The following is a 19,489-nucleotide window of genomic DNA, read 5'->3' as shown; positions in this document are numbered from 1 at the left end:
AGGTAATGTGAGCAGCTCCCAATGAATCAACTTTTGCTTCTAAGAAGATTGGATCTTTAGAAGCATCAAGGATTGATCAGGCAGAATAATTTGCCCTGTGACAGATGAAATTCTGCGTTCCAAAATAGAAGTCCTCTGTGTTCCTCCTAGGCAGCATTGCTAAAAAACATTATGGTACTGTTGGACAATGTTGCTAAAAGATGAAATTATGGGTATAATTGAAGCAGTTGCAATGTGTGCCATGAGGATTATCTCATTGGTATGCTCAGCCACAAAAGATATATTTTCATTAAAAAGTAATAAATAAATTGAGTAATAAATATTCTGCAGAAATATACATGTCACACCAGACCTTTAAAAAAGTTGTGTTAATCGTCTGAGCTTGAAAGAAACAATTCCCTAAAAATACTTAAAAATAATGAGGAGCTTCACTTTTGTGATCTTCTGTTCTGGGCAGGAATTTTATTCATTCCTTAGGCTCAGACAGCTTTACAGATGTAGGGTATCAATGCAAAGGAGAATCACGTACTAGAATAAACAGCCTGGTGGAAAGGGAACAGGAATTTATTCTGTTATAGTGCAGAGTGAGCATCCTTCATAAACACTGTTGTCTATCCAAATAAATGGTGCAAAAAAGGATGCCTCAAGAATGCATTGTGCAGAATACATCAGGGTGTGGGTGGGTGTTGGACGAATAATCCTATAGTAACCCAAATCCTCTAACAGGTTGGATGTTACAAATGGTTAGTGAAACACAAGTTCTTGACCTTTGAAACACTTAACCATGAGTTAATGCCTGATGTGACTAGACTGTACTTTGCCCTATTAAGTTGTAACCTTACCTGTACTTCTAAAACAGTACAGCTGATTCAGTACAGAACGAGAAGGTGAGGGAAACCATTGTGATTGCCACCTTGTGAAGAGATCCTATAAAGATTGTTCCCCGCTTTTAATGTGATGTTTCCCTCGGATGTGTATTTTGGCAACAGCATAGCTTGTTTGGGAACTCGGAAGATTTTGGTTTTGTGTGAAATAACTTTGGGGGTAATTTTGAAGACACAAATGGTAGGAAGGGGAAAGTCAAGCAGCACCTTCGCTTGTTGCTGTTCCTGCTGTCTTACAAGAAACTATATAACTGATCAGCAAGTGTATGCTGAGCATCAGTTAATTGTTGTTAAATTAAACATATTGCTCAGATACTGCTTGATGAAATCCTGAGAATCTCAATTTTCACAGTTTGAAGGGTCAGTATGCTTACCACCCTTAAAGTAAGAAAAATACTGGGTGATCTGATAGTAACAAATGCTAAGGACATTTTGAAAATCGCGCTCTAGGAAAGTGGGAAAGAAGCAGTAGGTTGTCACTGAAGAAGGTAAATCTGCCATCCTTTCTATTGCAGTTTTGCAAAAGTAAAGGTAAAGGGACCCCTGACCATTAGGTCCAGTTGCAGATGACTCTGGGGTTGTGGCGCTCATCTTGCTTTACTGGCTGAGGGAGCCGGCGTACAGCTTCCGCGTCATGTGGCCAGCATGACTAAGCCACTTCTGGTGAACCAGAGCAGCACACGGAAACACCATTTACCTTCCCGCTGGAGCGGTACCTATTTCTCTACTTGCACTTTCATGTGCTTTCGAACTGCTAGGTTGACAGGAGCAGGGACCGAGCAACAGGCGCTCAACCCGTTTGCAAAAGTAGCTAGTTATAAATAAAAGAGAGCAGAGGCATCTTATTTGGGAATTCTGCTTTACATAGGATACACAATTTGCTGAAAACTACTGTGTTCATTTATTCAGAAGTGTTTGTCCCTCAAGGTCCATAGATTATTCCCACAATGTGCTTTGTATCCTGCAGGCTTCTTAACCTGTAGTTTGTAAGGATTTGAATCTTGTCCTAAGGTGGCACTAACTTGACCTATATCTGTCTCTTCCTAGGTGTTACATGCTTGCGAAAACCTGATAGCATATTTCAGCTGAACCCCAGCCTAAGAGCATGCCATTAGGATATTCTTCTTTTACTACTTGGAACATGGGGGAAAAGGACGATGAGAAATATAGCCAAGCTGGCCAAATATTTGAAAACTTTGTCCAAGCCTCAACATGCAAAGGTACAATCCAGGCCTTTAATATCCTCACTCGTCAACTTGAACTAGATCCTTTGGACAACAGGAACTTTTATACAAAACTTAAATCAAAGGTGACCAGTTGGAAGGCCAAAGCCTTGTGGAACAAGCTAGATAAAAGAGCAAGCCATAAGGAATATAAGCGTGGGAAATCTTGTGTGAACACCAAGGTAAGATCATAGACTTTAATTCTGATGCTATGTTTTGAAAGTTGGATCCTTGCTTTTTCTGCATGTCAATGCTGTGCTGTTCAAGTTGCAAATTGTGCCTAGTAGCCACAATTTGGAAGTGTGCAACTGTCACTGCATCTGTTAACTGCTTTAATTACTCACCCCCCTGTGATGACCAGCATATAGTTCATGCTTTTTATAGTCTATTTTTGGATCACTTCTCTCATCTTTGTATGTTTTTGGAATGTTCATTGGCTTATCTGCCCTTGCAAGTAGTCATATCAGAAGTCCCCACTGCCAATTCATATCCATAGTCTGCCATAATCTACAGGTTGTGTGCATTTGTCTTTCATCATCGGAGATATATATATATATATATATATATATATATATATATATATATATGTGTGTGTGTGTGTGTGTGTGTGTTTCTAATTACTTTAATCTTTACAGTGGTGAAGCAAAATGCAACCACAAGAATGTGATGATGAATTAAAATCGAATGTGCCTGTCTATGGTTGCCTCATCTATTCCTCTTTCGAAGAGGCTTATCTGCATGTGTTACTTCATTCAAATCAAAGCCAGGAGAGGAAGGAGTGTGGGAAACTCATCTGGCTGATAACCCACAGCATCCCTGCAGTTTCTGCTAGTTGGCCTAACAGGAAGTTGTCAGTGAGTTTATATCACAGCCTAAAGGAAGCATCTTGTCAAAAGGCTGAGCCTCTGGGGGATTGGGTAGGCCTTTCAGTCTGTAAAGCTTTGATATTTCATTCAGCATCCTTCTGTAATTTGCAGGACTTTGTTTATTATTGTATTTGTATAATATATGTCCTCGAGCTCTGAGCAGTGAATATGGGATTGTCCCATTTTCCCCTGAGGAATGGCTCTTCATGATACTAGGGGGCAGAGGTGGAGAATGAGAACAGTGGACAGAATATGAATAAATGAAACAAGCACAATGTTGGCTAATATATTAGCTGTATCTGTCACTTAAACTAGCCCATAAATGACTCAGATTTGTTTTTACTGCTTATCGGTGTAAGCAGCCTGAATATATGAAAATGCTTAATCTGGGGAATGCAAATGAAAACACTGGCTATGGACTGCAGGCTTACTGTGGCTATCTAGCAAGCATTCCTTGCTTATGATTCATAGTCTGCTGTGAAAATATATCTATGGCACATGAATGATAGGAAGCGCATCCAGACAAGAGCAACTCCCCAGTGATTACTTTGACGTCATGCTGTTTTTGGGAGGTTAATCGTACCAGCCTGTGAACTAGCACCTTAATAGATCCATCATGGTAAAATGACTTGCCAGCATAGGAGTAATTGCAGGGAAGCAGGTGGGCTTTCAGAAATGGGATGGAATATATTTGCATATTGAACAGGGAATGAGTCTCACTGTGGATTCAAGAGTCAAGGAACTGAACCCAGGCCAGTGACTGGTCCAGTGTGGAACAGCCCAGTTCAAATCCTTGCAGTGCCATGAAGATCGGTGTGGTCTTGTGCAAAGTCAAGTCTCAGTCTAACCTACCTCTTGATACTTTATTATGATGCTAACCAATGTATGTTAAGCATCTTCCAAGTATTAACATTAGGGCAATAAAATTATGCTATAAAAATTACGCTTCAGGCTTTGTGCTAGAGAGAAAACATAAAGAGAAGCTCAAAGGTGCATGTTTGTGTCAATACGGAGGAAAAAGTAGAAATGGAAACAGAGCGCTCACTTGTATTAACTACTGAGGCTTTTTCCCCTGGCATTGCAAGTCGAAGCAGCAATGATAGCTTTAAGCCTCACATCTGAAAAGTCTCTTGAAAACTGATAACTTGTCAGACAAAATGTAAAGTTTTTAGCTGTCTGCCCAAGCAATGCCAAAACCAGGGGGAGTTCCATGTGGTGGGCCGGACTATATTTTGAAAAATAATAATGAACCAATTCCTATGCCCCACAAATAATCCAGAGATGCATTTTAAATAAAAGGACACATTCTACTCATGCAAAAACACATTGATTCCTGGACCATTCACAGACCAGATTGAGAAGGTAATTGGGCTGCATCCGGCCCCCGGGCCTTAGGGTCATCACATTTGTGCAGTAGACTTCCATTTGCCTAAAGAGACTTGCCCTTCCTTTCCTCTTCATGCAGCCTGCATGAGCCTGCTTAGCTTCAGCAAGTTGATGGCCTCATATGTCTTCATATCATACTCAGGCCCATTACATTTCTTGATTCAGGAAGACTATGCGTAGGGTACAGGGAAGGTAGGTACTATCTGGATGGTCCCACAGAGCACTTCAATTTTATCATGGCTTTTATGAGATGATGCTTCACTGAATTACTCATATCCTGAGAAAGGAAGAGTATGTAGGAAGAGTATGTAGATTACTTTCCAAACCAAACTAGGTGGCAAGCAGAGCTTACTCATGTCTGTCTGCTAGTACAATTAATTCTATGCTGATCTCGTAACATTTCTTCCATCCACCTGATTATTACTCAGGCCCTTTTGTCATGCTGAACAATTAGAACTGCTGTGCTAGGGGAAAAGTAAGCTGTCCTCAGTTATTTCATTGTGTTAATTTTTCTTTAACATTAATTACTTTTCAAGAAGGTTAGCTGAGGTGTGCCTATAAATGAAGACTTTTTTTGATTATGTGATTCTGGTTGGAGCTGATCTTTGCTGACAAAGTCTAGGCAGGCTGTTGCCGATCCTGCCAGATGAAGAGTGGAAAGAAGTGAGGGGACTTGTTATAAGTGTTGTCCTGATTAGTGTCGGTAATTTCATTCCTTCTCCCTTTCAAATAGTGGTGGGGTGAGACAAGTAACAGGCATGCTGTGCTACTGAGGTAATTCCAGATGTCTGGAGTTGGTATGCTAGTTTTAGCTTCTGCTGTACTGTCTCAGGCCATTGTGATCTGTGACTGTATAGAGGTGACCCTTCAGTTCTGTGAAAATGACTAGGGCAAAGCCCTGGCTTAACTTCACAGGAAATGTGAAGGCGGGTGACTTTAAAAATAACAACAACATTGACGAACATGCTTTGCAGTGGAGCAGAGAAAGTCAACTCTGTTTGTCCAGGCCGAACATCATCCAGAATGATAAAGCAAAGTAAGATGTTCTGAGAATAACAGTGGCATTAGCTTCTTGCTTATATGAAAAACTGATGCTGCTGAACTAGTCCCAGAACACAGCTGTTAAAGGCAATATATTATTTCTTGTTCCTTTTGGCTTCCTTGCTTTAATTTGCAACTTTTAAGAATCTTTAGTTATCAATGTATAATTGGGAATTCATATAGGCATGCCTTTTCTCTCTCTATCCAGGTAATATAAAAGTGTTGTCACATTTTAAAATACTGGTATGACAGCACACCTGTATTCTGCCTTTTGAGAGGGAAGAGAGCCAAACGAACTAGATAAACAAACCATTCCTACTTAACTTCACTCCTGCCACCAAGTGGATACCTTCATTTTTCGTTTGGCTGCCTCCACTAAATATTCCTTTTATACAGTGGTACCTCGGGTTACAGACGCTTCAGGTTACAGACTCTGCTAACCCAGAAATAGTACCTCAGGTTAATAACTTTGCTTCAGGATGAGAATAGAAATCATGTGGCGGTGGTGGCGCGGCGGCAGCTGGAGGCCCCATTAGCTAAAGTGGTGTCTCAGGTTAAGAACAGTTTCAGGTTAAGAACGGACCTCCGGAACGAGTTAAGTTCTTAACCCGAGGTACCACTGTACTTTTGGACTTTAGGTACCATAACCTACGCCCTATATTGGCTAGAGAGTGCAACCCATGTTTTCTTTATTCTTTTATTAAAGGTTTTAGTAAAGCAACAAACAGTTTTTGATAAAATTATTTTAGGAAGAAACCTATTTCACTCAGCAGAAAATAAAAGTGGCTGGTATCTCAAGAGTGAAGTTGAAACCATCCGCACTATATATTGCTGACAGCAAGCTATGAAGTGCTTAGTAAGGAGTAAAGGAAGATGTTTAGTGAAGGAGCTCAAGCAACAGGAAGCATTGTATAGCATCAAGGGTTAATTTCAGGCAGGAGATGCCATGATGCTCAATAGTGGAGCAGAATGTAATGGCCAATAAGTAGGCTGGAAAGCAGCCTATTTTAGATGGATGTGATGTGGTAGGAAACTCAGAACTTAGAACTCGGAGGTTTTCAACCTGTTTGAGTCCACAGCTCCCTTGACCAACTACATTCTGTCTGCAGCACCCCTGTGGGGCTCGGGAGCCCAGTTATGTCACTCCTTCCCTGCAGAGCTGGCAGCCTCTCACCCTTTTTTGAACACCTTCCCTTGTGGTGTGTTCCCTTAGCATCTTTCATCTCCCCTCTGCTTGGGAGTCCTCCAGGCAGCTGCTGTTTCTGCCCTGGCCTCTAAGTTGCCCCCCCCCCCAAGAGAGGTGCCTCACAGAGGCAACATTTGCCTGTGGAGATTATAGCCAGGGCTGCTGCAATAAACAGCTTTGCAAGCCATTGGGAGGGAGAGACGTGAGAGGGCATTAGAGGAGGGAGGGAAGGAAAGGGATGGTGGCCAGTATTGCCTATGGCACCCCTGACCATCATTCAAGGCACCCTAGGGTTCCACGACACACTGGTACCATGAACCACTGTCCTAGCCAACTAGAGAATGACCTGTCTCAGCAATGATTTGACTCAAATTTGAGATTCTTTCTTACAACCAAGTGAAAATATAAATTGAAGCATTTCTGGGCTTGGTAGGATAATGTCTTGGTAACTTTTTAGGTCATGATTCAAATCTGGCAGCACATTGTTAAAAAGAGACTTGTTTGAGAGATGTTGGTATGATTGGACTTTACAGTTGGTGGTTTATAACTGAGATGTTGGTATGACTGGCTTTTATAACTGAGATTATCTAAGCACACCTTTTGTTCTGTATCTCTATATATTTTCTTTTCTGGCGGTTGGTAGATCAAAAGGCTGTTAAGTCATTTGAACAAAAATGTTTGCAGAAGGACAAAATCACACCACATTTAATTTTTGTGTTTGGATTGGCTTGTGGCTTAGTTTTCATGCATTAGGGTGTTTTTTTTAAGGAGCTAGTTCTTGTTTTGACAAGTATCAGTGATGAAAGGATACATAGGAGACTCAATTTTCTGAAAATGGAGTGATGTATTAGACTCTTGGTACATATTGTTTTAAAGCATTAAATTAGGTTAAATTACATCAGTGAGAACAGTTTTTTCTGGCATTTGATTATTGCGTAATGAGACCACTGCAGATATGCATAGCACAGATGCTTTGTAAGTATATAATTTATATCCTACCAACTCTGATTCTGTGAGGCAGTTGGCTATGGTTTCAGACAGTTCAGCTAACTTTTTTTCAGGGGTTTTTAAAAATAGAATAAGTGGGGTTGATTTTTGAACATCAAAACACCATCTACCAGGTGTTACATAGAAAACACATTCTAGAAGGGAGACACAGCAAGGTCAGGTGATGAATGAGAAGTCAATAGTGGAGATGGGACATCAATGTATCATGTGGGGTAAAGATTTGAGACTGGGGAGGTGGGATAAATGCCGTTTGTCTTGATTGTAATGAATAAATGATGAGGGAAGTTTCTTGCTGGACCAATAGTTAAAACAAGGTTTAAAAAGTGTGGTTAGAACAAACTATAGTTCCTTGAGTCCACTGAAAATAAGTAACTGTTGTTTCTACCAATGTAAACGCAGGAACTTTCTCCCCTAGTGCATAGAGTAGAACTCAGGCTCACTCATTATCATATATAAGCCATGATTTTGATCTGAGTTGTGTTTCTTCCTATGGCAACATGCTGAAACCTCTTGTATGGTAAGTGTTTCCCTTCAAAAGAATGGACCACATTATATTTATGGCAGAAAGTGATTTTTCAAAAATAAATGTGCTTAGGAATCAGGTTTTGGATAGAAACAGAAAGTTAGAGAAGGGTTTCAATGAAGCAGAGCTGTTACTTCTGTAAAAAGCCTACTTCTTTTTCATGTTCAAAGTATGTTCTCAATCAGTAGCATCCATGTCAAGTATGAGAATTCACTGCACTTGACCTTAGCTCAAAGGCTGAAAAGCGATTCACTAGTGAAGCTATTATAGCTCTGTTCTCCTTAACCCTTTTGACAGGCTTTCTCTCTGTGTGTCCAGTCATTTTCTTGAAGGCAAAGGATGTTGTAATAACTAGGAGTGCCAGTCTTTGATTTAAACATGTCTGACTTGCCTCATCATTTCTTGTGCCACTTTAAGTAGTCTTGTGACAAAAAAAGGACTTTGCTTTTGCACACCTAGGTGATATAAGAGTTTCAGTGCTACTACATATGTTGTGATCCTTGTACAGGTCTACTTTTTCTCTTTTTGCAGTTGTTTAATTGTAACCTACTGGAACTCTTTGAATAACCACATATAAAAATGCCCTTTGCCTTACAAAAATTCTCCTTTTGGAGGGAAAAGGCATGCTCAAGCTTCACAGCATATGGATAATTAGACCCTACATCCCTGAAGGGTTGCTGCAGAACCTTCCCCTGGAACCCCAATTGAAGGCTGGATTATTCTGGATTATTAATATGGAAAATCAGGCTGTCAGTGGCTGGTAGTCATGATGGCAGTATGGCTGTAGAAAGTGCTCCTATCCTAGGTGTGGGATATAGTTGGACACTGTGGAAAACAGGATGCTGGGCTAGATAGGCCTTTGGTCTGATCCGAATGGTTCCTCCGTTGTTCGTATGTTAACACAGTTGGAGGAAACTCTTAAAAGTTGTAAGTTTAAATGTACCTAAAATGCGTGCTTGAATTCATTCTATTTGGAATGCTAGAAAGAGAAGATTACCTTAAGCAAAAAAGTTTCACTCTGGCCAAAGCGTCAGAGAAGGCTGGGATTTTTCCATTACAATGAGTTAAGCTACCTGATGACTCGGAAACAGGAAGTGCAGAGCTTGCACAGCAGGAAGCTGAAAGTTAAGAAGCTGTGTCTGCTTGTTGGAGATGTAGTAGCAGCTGCTGCTGCAACAGCAGTTGCTCAAAGGTTCTCTCTCAGGGTCCAGAGAGAGGAAAGTTTACTGAACTGTATCGAGGACTGAACCACATTGCTTGTTTGCAATGTGTTGCCTTGTTATTTTGTAACGATTAACTTATTGTAACTAGCATTTCGGACAATCTTGCAGTAGAGCTTTGAAAACTTATTCTTGTGGTGGAGAGAATTCACACAAGGTCCAGATCACTGATTCTGTTGAACAACTGTAACAGAAACCTATCCTTGCTAGCGTTCTTGTCACATAGATGCTGCTACTTGCTCAGCCAAAGCTTTCCCTTCATGTTATTTTAGTTCTCTGAATTGGCCATGCCACTCTTTTATACTTCCCATTTTGAAATACATATACAGTAGTTGCAGTACTAATTCTACTGGTTGCAAACTGTGTAAACACCTTTATAGCCTGGACATGTTGTTAGAGTAAATTAAAGGTAGTATTGTGGAATTCTGATCCCCCCCCCCGGTGGCTCAGATTATCACATTTGTTTCCTTGTGTGAGAGGATAATGTTTAAAATTCTGTGGGTGGGTGGGATTCACCTAATGAACCCTCTCAGCAGAAGCCCTTGTGGGGATTCCCTTCTCTCCTTCTCCCATTCACTTGCACCTCCTGAAATTGGCTGGGAGGGGGTTGTTCTTCAGGAGAACTCCCCCAGAACAGCATGCAAGGGGGGTGTTATTGGGCCTGGCAAACTGATACACTTGTGCAGATAGAACATTTGCAGTAGTGTGATGTTAAATTCCACCCAGTGCCCATGACATACCTGTACCCAGTGGCGTAGCGTGGGGGGTGCAGGGGGGGCCGGCCGCACCGGGCGCAACATCTGGGTGGTAGGGTTTGGGGGTGCAAATCCACGGGTTAGGGGGTGCAAATTACTTGCCTTGCCCCAGGTGCTGACAACCCACGCTACGCCACTGCCTGTACCTACAAATGACAGTCATAAAGAGGTATGCCTGCTAGTGATTTTGGCCTGTGTAGTAGTTGCTTGCATTTATCTCCAAGCAACAAGGTGGCAGTCCAGGCAGGAAAGGTTTCATAAAGTATCAAACAAGTTGTAAATGCGTGAAACAGATTCATTGATTTCTTTTCAGTAGGATTATTAACATAAATGATTTGTTGTCTGATACCCTAAATAGTATTCAAACACTGTTATGTGTTGATGAATCTAGTTAGATTTGTTTTTAATTGTGTTTCAAAGAAAAACTGATGAGCAGCTGGTATTAGTAATATTTAAAAGTAAAAATAGATTCTTGAATTATCTCTCACATTATATTAAGCAATTATATTGGATTTTAGTTCACTCATGATAATTCACAGTCTGCCACTGACTGGCTTAGGTTCTAAAATAGAAGCATCAGCTGAAGGAGCAGTAAGTCTTATGAATCTTTTGGAAGAGACTTCTGCCAAAAATTCTTCAATTTCTACATATAGGGTTAAAGTATGAAAAAGCTCTCTTGTAGGGCAGAGGTTAGAGACTTCTCACTGAAGCATTGCTTAACTGCCTCCTTTTTAGTTGCTGTAGCAGCTGCTGTTCATTGGAAACAAATTGGATTAATTCCATGGAAGTCTCAATTTATCCTGTGAAGTAATTGCCTTTTATCGTGATGGTACTGAGTACTTAGGCTGGAAGTCTCTCCAGAAAGTGTTTGCCCAAGTTTCTGTATTCTACCATCATGCAATAAAAGTTGTATCAAATGATGGCAACTTGTGAGAATACAACGCTTTCCCGTCCATTCTCTGCAAACTCCACTAGAGCTAAAAGCCTTCTGTGGGTGAAGGGACACAATTGTGTGAAAGCTTACAATAGGCTTGATTGTCCATGCATGTTTCATTCTGGGTAGTGGTTTCTAAATTAACAGCAAAATGCAGGATTTTCCCCGAGGGAAATAAAAAGGAGGTTCAGTAATGCAAATGTTAATTAGAAAAATATTAATCAACATAGTTTCAAACTTACCTTTGCAGTCTACGAGGATTAGAAACCTGTATACCAAAATGAAGTATGAGATTTTCAGGATGTTTAGCTTTGTACTGAATATCAAATTATGGATTTATATGAAACTGGAATATTCAAATACCTGCAGGGGAGTAGGAAACTATCATGTCTAGACCACTCTGGATGGCAAAAGGGGAACAGCTTCCATTCAGACCCAGCTCTTGTTCTCTTGAGGTGCAGCCTCTGACGTGCTTGACATCTGTAGTTCTCTCCTATAAAGAGGGCCAGTGCAGAGAAATAATGTCTGTTCTCCTCTCCTCTCGTCCTCTGCACCCTCTAAATCTCTGGAGGGTTGAGCAATTTATATATTTTTAAAAGCCAGCAAGATGGGGATACCTCTTCAGTTCTCTAGCACATGCAGAGGACTTGAGCGAGGGGGATCCATGGTGATGACAACTTTTGCAGGCCATCTCTTATCTCCCAGCGTCCCTTGGGAATAATATAATGGGTTTTGAACAACATATATGCAAAAAGCCCTATAGGAACTAATTTGTTTGCTTATTTGGGGGGGGGGGGAAAGCTCAACAACTTTTTACTTTGGCAACCCTAGTATCATAGTAAATTGACAATATGGGGTTTTCATAGAGTATGGGGGGATTATCTGAGTGCTTATCTAATGAAGATTATAAGTGGGTAGAAATAGTTAGGGCTTGTGAGTACTGTACTAAGCTGAAATCAGGAAGTGAAATCTGTTTCTTTTATGTTTTCCTTGACTTCAAATCAAAAATTAGAGCCTCTATTTTTGCCTTACTTTTACTAACCTGCGTTAAAAAATACATTGAATTGAAATGGATTACTTATTTTATTTTGGATTATTTCTAATCTTACTCAAATAATATCAAAGTGTTGAACAATATACACTTAAAATACACATGAAAAGCAGCAGTATTTATAACCACATCAGAGAAAGAAACTATATAACCATTTATAACCACATCAGAGAAAGAAACTAAATAGCCGAATATATAGCAGTCACTACAAATGAGTAATGAATCGGATTCCATATTACCTCTTCAGTACTTGTGTATTACCTTTGTTGTGCTCAGCAAACATGTAGGTGGGGGGAGCAGTGGGGATGAGTATGCTGTCACCTCACGGTCCAACTCATGAAAGGTGACCTTCTGAAGCAGGGAGCCTTCTGTACGTGTGAAATCTAAGCATTTTAGAACCCTGCTTTTCCAGAATCCTGAAATGGGGGTAGAAAGTCTTCTCAAGTCTTCCCATACCACACAGTTGTCCTCAGTGAGTTGAAGGATGATGGAAACAATGATGAACAATGATGAGTGGAGGAATGTAGAGCTCGGTTGTTTGCTCCCACTGCTGAGCCACACATGGCAACACTTGAACTGGACTTGTGTCTAGTTGTGATCAACATGTGGATGGTCTTTGTAGACCAGAGATGGAAACCTAGTGCCCTCCAGCTGGCTTGGGTATACCAATAGCATAAATATAACCATAATTTAAAAGCCAGCAGGTAGTTTTCAAAGCCATTCTTAAAATGCCTTTCTCTTCTCTGAATTCCAACCCAGCAAGCAGAAGTGAGTGAACTGGTGGGAGGCAAACTCTTCAGCCAGAAGCACTGAAGCCAAAATTCATTCCCACCTCAAGCTGTTGGTCGAGGCCACTAGGAACCAGAAGGCTGCATGCACAGATCCTAGGAATGGTGCTGGAGGGGATCCTTTGTCCAGCTGTTCTGCTTTTTGCAGGTTGCTTTAGCATTTTATCTCTACCCTACCACTACTTGTGAGTGGACTCAGCTGGGATCAGAAGAGGAAGTCTGGCATTTTTAGCCTAGTCCAGAAGTTTCTAAAAAGCAGAGCTCAGTGGTTGCATTTATTTCCTTATGTAACCTGAGTTCTAAGTGGCTTGGCTTCTTTCCTCCTTTCGCAATTCTTGTTCTGTCCTTTTCATAATTTAATATAGGTAAAAGTCTAAACACTCCTGAATTCAGTGTTGTCAAGAGCCCTGCTGCTTTGTCTCCAGAATATTTAAATATCAGCCGTACATTGCCATGTGTAAACTGTGCTTCAATAGGAGATCTTCACAAATAAATCAAAGAGCAAATACATTTGAAGCAAAGATAAATACGTTGCTAGATGGTAACCCCAGATTATGGCTTTAAAAGGTTTTGTGCCTGAAGTGCTTTGGAGCAAATAGGTGGGGCTTTTCCTCTTGTCTGGAGGGATGAAGACATTATTCACTGGAAGGCCTATGTTTGAATGAGTCGCTTTTGGTAACTGCCATTGTTTATATACATAGATCTTTGTTTGCTTGGGGACTCAAAGTGGATGAAACCATTTATGGTATGCATTTGTTGACTACAACAAAATACCGTGTACCACTGTTAAGCTGCAAATGCATTAACTCGGAGTTCTCATGTTAATCAGAAAGAGTTTACTGCAAAAACTTCCTAAACTCCTGCCAACTGTTCTGCTTTTCCCAGTCTTGATAGCATCCTGGACTCAGTCTTGTCCATCCATATAATTGAGTCATTTGCTACCTTTTCTTACGATAGAAGCTGACACTCCTGCTCTGAAAAGGAGAGCCTAGAAAGTTCTCTAGAATTAAGCCAAGCCCGCTTTGCATTTTAATTATTTGTGTAAGATTCCTTGCCCTGCCCTTCTCCTTAAGGTCCCAAGGAAGGTTACAGGAGAACAATCATCCTTAAATGGACTAGTTAACCAGTGTAAGAATATTTTGACCCTTTGTCTTGTTTTTATTTGTTTGGGACATTTCTATCCCACATTTCTTTCATCATGGAACTCAGTGGAAAGGCTGAGTCCGAGAACACAACTCTGAATTGATTGACCAATTTTTGATTAAGTTTGTTTTGGATTGAATGTATGAGAAGATTTCTCAAAATCATCTCCTGATTGTGGAGCATCATGAATTAAAATCGTATCAAAACATGTATAAAATATTTTCAGATATCTTAATATCTTCTCTGTTTCCTCCTGCAGTGTTTGATTGTTGGAGGTGGACCCTGTGGTTTGCGGACTGCCATAGAACTTGCCTTTCTAGGAGCCAAAGTCGTTGTTGTGGAGAAACGAGACACTTTTTCAAGAAACAATGTGCTTCACCTCTGGCCTTTTACTATTCATGATCTTCGAAGCCTAGGAGCAAAGAAATTCTATGGAAAGTTCTGTGGAGGATCCATTGATCACATTAGTAAGTATCATTAACTAAGAATGGATATTGCACGAAAGTTCAGTGTGAATACTTCTCTAGCTACACGGCAGGAATATTGGTTGTAGGTCACTACACAGCTGTGTGCAGACACCTTCTGTTGAATTCATTTGAGCTTGTGCAGGGTTGTAGCTCTTCTCCTGATATGGTATACCAGTATATCACAACAGATTTAACCGATGAAGCCTGTATCCACTCTAGGAAACAGCCCATGCTGGGTATATCTGGAAGAAGATGAAAGAAATGTTTCAGTATATAGAGAACGGAACATGGCATCCCACTCCTTTTAGCAGGTGTCCCCTACCCATATTTTTAGCAAGTTTTGTATAAATTGAATGCCAACACATTTCTTCAAATTTTCAAGAAGGTTAAGTTGACAGCCCTCATTTTTCAAATTTATGTTTTATTATTTATTTATTTATATCCCATCTTTCCTCAAGAACCTCAGCTCAAGGCAGGTCACAAAAAACAATAGATAAATCAGATAGCTGTATGTGAGAGAGAGTTGGTGTGGAGTGTTCATGCTCACTTTTGTGACTGTTGGACTGAAAAAAGTTAGCTACCTTTTTTTCTATTTCTTAAGCGCACACACACAGACAGACACCGAAATAAGCTGAGAGAGCTAGTGAGTTGTGATCAGCATGGATTAAGGTACTACCCAATTAATTTTTTAAAAAACATAGAATTATTCTAGTTAAATCTCTTTCTCTCTGTGTATTGCAGTTGCTTAGATTTGTATATAGTGGATTCCTGGTATCCTTTTACCCTGCTGGTAAAGTTATCCAGGATACTTAAAAAAAAGAGAAAGAAAACCATGAATTAGCAAATCAGTTGGCTAAACTGAAAATAGCAACATTGGAGTGCTTTTTCTTCTGAAGGCCTTCACTGTATTAGGAAACAAGTATATCTGCCACTCCAATGAAACATACGTTCAAATGTTGACTAATGCACATCCTAAAATAACCATATTGTTTCTCTTTTGCAGGTATTAGGCAGCTTCAGCTCATCCTCTTCAAGGTTGCACTTATGTTGGGAGTTGAAATCCACGTGAATTTAGAATTTGTGAAAGTTTTGGAACCTCCTGAAGATCAAGAAAATCAAAGTACGGCATGACTTTCGTTAAGAAAAGTATTGCACAGAAATAAGGCGATCAGTTTAAACCTTAAAGAATTGGGTATTCTGCTTGGTGTGAGTGAGCGCATTTAATTTAAATCTGTTTGGTCTCTTTCTATTGGCATTTTGGCTATACCTTATGCCAAATAAACTTCAGTTCAGTTTGCTTGGATGGAGTTTGAATGTTTTCTCCAATATGTTCAAGGATGCCTGGAGCAAGGTTTTCTGGGCAAGAGGGTGATTGCACTGCCTTGGTTTTGCTTCCACGGCTAGAAATTCTCCTTCAAAATTAGTGAAACCATAATTTTATTTTAGCAACTTTTAACTTTAAAAAAAAATGTTTAGCTTCTATGGACCACCTAACCTAGTATGCCTCTCTCTGTGGAAGGGCCCCTTTCCTCAGAACAACAGGCAGTGACAATAGGGATGTGAGCTGCGGTTTAAATATGCTGCCCTCTTGCTACCTGAGGTAATTTTCTCAGTTTACCTCATGGTAGGGCTGGCCGTGCTGTGCAGTCTTTACATGGACCTCTCTCGTGTTGCTTGGAGCTGATACATGGAGCCCACAGGTGTTGACAATGCAGTTTGAATTACTCACTGTTTGACCACTTGTGTGGCTGACTGACCTACTCCTTTCAGAAATAGGTTGGCGTGCTGAATTTCTCCCAATGGATCATCCTTTGTCAGAATATGAATTTGATGTTGTTATTGGTGCCGATGGCCGCAGAAACAGCTTGGAAGGTATGTTGTAAAAGTTGTAGCAAAATGCCTGCTTGTTTTCTTACTACAGGAATGGCTGTAGAGTGGGATAATGACTGGTTTTAAATTACTGCTTTTTTAGTTTTTTACAGAAAAGTTACATTCTTGCTTTTAAAAGTCATTTTATTGTCATATATATTGCTTTTATTCTACTTGCCTTCAAACAGAACCAGAGCAGCTAACAATGTTTATAAAATGTGGCATTAAAAACCAAGTTAAAACACAATTCATCGTAAAATACATTAACAGCTGTGTATCACATTGTGCTTGTGGATTTTTTATTTTATTTTTTTTACATTGTGGAATAATACCTGACAGAAAGGTTTCATGGTTTTATCAGGAACGGCACAAGCAAGTCAACAATGGCCTACATTTTGTGTTGTAGGCCATGTGTATTCAAAATAATCATCACCTACAGTGCCTGCTGGGGATCTGGTGAAGATATCTGAAGGAATAATTAGGAAGATAAGATTTTAAGAACAGTCACTTAGGGCAAGGATTTGAGGAAGAAGAAACAGCTGAAGGAAAGGAATATTCTGTTGCAATAGCTGCAAAATAATAATTAGGGAAAATTCCAACCCTCTGAGTCGGCTTCTCTCAATGAGACATTAGTTGAGCAGTTCTTGCTAGCCATATCACATGAACCAACCTAGTTAAGTATGTACTCCCATTGGACTTAATTAGGTGATTTTTAAAAATTTGGCTTATCAAGAAATGCCAGTGAAACACCAAAGGCAATGGGAGTAGATGCCATGGGGAATTGTAGGACCCTGGTGCATGCCAGTTTCATTTTTGAGAACACAAGTGTATCTCCTCTCTGCTCTTTATACAGTTAGGAAACATTGGTGCACTGAACCTGTTGAATAGTTCTAAGGGGTTCTTAAGCCCAAGTGACTCATGAGGCTCTGTATTCCATGTAACTTTCCTCCCCACTGGTGAGAAACCAGATTGTGGGAGGGGAGCATTTTGTGTGGGCAACCAGTAAGGGAGTCAGGCTTGTTGAGTTGTTCTTCATTCCAAAAACAAAACCACTTGGGACAGGGGGGAAAATCATGCGGGTGAACATCATGAGAAGTTTGGGTCCCTGTGTCATGGGAAACATGACTCCCTTTATGGGGGCCGATGCACATTTCATTGCATATCTAGTCCACAGCATCAGTGTTTTTTTAAAATTAACATTGAATGTGGACTTTAGGACTGCAGCATGGAGAAGACGTTTATCTCCCCACATGAAAATCACTCTCCATGTGGCTCTTACTTTTAAGGGAAAAAACCTCCCATCAGCACCCATGCTGCATTGGGTTATGCGGAAGCAAAGGAAGATAGACAGGGCTGGCTTCAAGGCGGAGGATGGAAGAAAATGGGCAGAAATGGAAGCACAAAGTGTTAAGCAGGAAAGGGGAACCTACGGACCTGCAGGTGTTGTTGGACTCCAGTTCCCATCACTCCCAGCCACCATGACCAATGACCAGGAATGATGGGAATTGTAGTCAAGCAATGTCTTGAGGGCCACAGGATCCCCATCCTGGCTGTTAAGTGGGTTGTAAGTACAACGTTCACAAAGGCTTTGAAAGATGAAAATATGCCTGTGGTGGAAAAGGAGAGGAATTGAGGTTTGGCAAGATGACTAATATGAGGAATCTGCCTTGGGTGATAAGGCAACTACTTTGTAGCAGGTGTGGTTTCAACTAATAAACAGGTAATAGGGAAGCAGAAAGGAGGAACTTGAAATAGGTGAAGCAGGATATTATTATACAATGAATCAGAATTTGGCTGGGATAATTGAATGAGGAAAGTGTGCACAGTAGCAACACCGTAGGAGTTGATGTTAATTTATGATCCTCAAAAACAATATTTGGGGTGGGGGATGAGTTTTTCCCCAGACAGGTACCAGAAAGACATAATCTTGGACTGAGAACCATCAACCAGCTACTGCCAGAAGTTTGTATTTTTACAGTTATTAGCTAACAGTTGAACAAATGGCTAATTTTTGCTTTTTGCTTTACATCTTAAACTTATGAAAATACTTTGGTTAGAGCTGAGCAGCAGACGAATGATGGTTCGGTTGCTTTTCTGTACTAGGCTTTAGGAGGAAGGAATTTCGTGGAAAGCTGGCGATTGCAATCACTGCCAACTTTATAAACAGAAATACAACAGCAGAAGCCAAGGTGGAGGAGATCAGTGGTGTTGCTTTCATCTTCAATCAAAAATTCTTCCAAGATCTGAAAGAAGACACAGGTGGGTTATCTGATCTTTTTTATCTCCATGGCAAAGGAAAATAAAGAATAATAAGAGAACCTAACTCACTAGCAGCTCTGTACCAGTTACTAAATTGAGTGATGGCTGTTACTTCATTTCAGACTACTGAAAGCAGATATATTTATCCTTATCCTTCCCCAGTTGCGTCTCTTACATGTTTTTTTCTTAAAGTGTACACAAATATTTTCAATAGCACAGATTTTTCCCCCCTGAGTACCTAAGGCCTGTGTGGTGCGCATGGAATTTAGCCAATGTTTTATGGCTTATTGTTGTTTTTCTTGCTGTATGATTAGCTATATGCTGCTTGACTCTGTTAACTCTGCTGTTAACTCTGAGAGTTGAAGAAACATGAGCCATGACTGACTGGTTTTGAGCTGGGTCTGGCCATCTTTCAGCCCAATGTACCTTCGCAGTATCAACTTCCTGTGAAAATGCAGTTTAGGAACCAAGAGGAAGTCTCTTGTTGTTGCTGCGGCTGCTGTTGTAAATATATCTCAGTTACTCATACTCATTTTTGGCATCACTGTAGACATTTATTAAATGTACAATTAGGAGCCTGGTAGATGTGAGCAAATTCAAACCAGTTAGAGCTAAGTAGAAGTGTAGACCATTGTTTTGATGACCTTTATAAAAGCTATTAAAATACACAACTGGAAAACCATGCTGATTAGCTGCACAGGAGCTAATTCACAGTATTCTTTGAAATAAACATGAGATGGATACAATTTGGCTGTGATCCAGCTGCATTGGAGTTTTGAAGTAAACAAATCATTACAACTGTTCTGTGCTCCTAAAATAAGGAACAGGTTTGTGCCAAATGTTGAGTAGATAAAGGAGAAATTTGCACAGCTATAAACCTGCCTGA

General features: G+C 40.3%; 1 protein-coding gene across 17 annotated transcripts in view; it reads left to right on the top strand.

The window, feature by feature from the left end:
• The window catches only part of MICAL2 (microtubule associated monooxygenase, calponin and LIM domain containing 2), a 144,641-nt gene that overhangs the window by 29,974 nt on the left and 95,178 nt on the right, over positions 1-19,489 (top strand). For all 17 annotated transcript variants that reach the window (XR_014560575.1, XR_014560576.1, XR_014560577.1 and 14 more), the window contains exons 2-6: positions 1,932-2,289; positions 14,268-14,475; positions 15,479-15,595; positions 16,246-16,347; positions 18,448-18,603. Coding sequence is in view for 14 of the 17 variants with exons in the window: in XM_083724321.1 (XP_083580447.1) it covers positions 1,990-2,289; positions 14,268-14,475; positions 15,479-15,595; positions 16,246-16,347; positions 18,448-18,603 (883 nt within the window). In the remaining 3 variants the exon portion in view is untranslated. The remainder of the gene's footprint in view (positions 1-1,931; positions 2,290-14,267; positions 14,476-15,478; positions 15,596-16,245; positions 16,348-18,447; positions 18,604-19,489) is intronic.

The sequence above is a fragment of the Podarcis gaigeae genome (assembly GCF_964106915.1).
Source record: "Podarcis gaigeae genome assembly, chromosome: 1".
Taxonomy (NCBI): domain Eukaryota; kingdom Metazoa; phylum Chordata; class Lepidosauria; order Squamata; family Lacertidae; genus Podarcis; species Podarcis gaigeae.
This window is presented reverse-complemented; position numbering and strand designations above follow the sequence as displayed.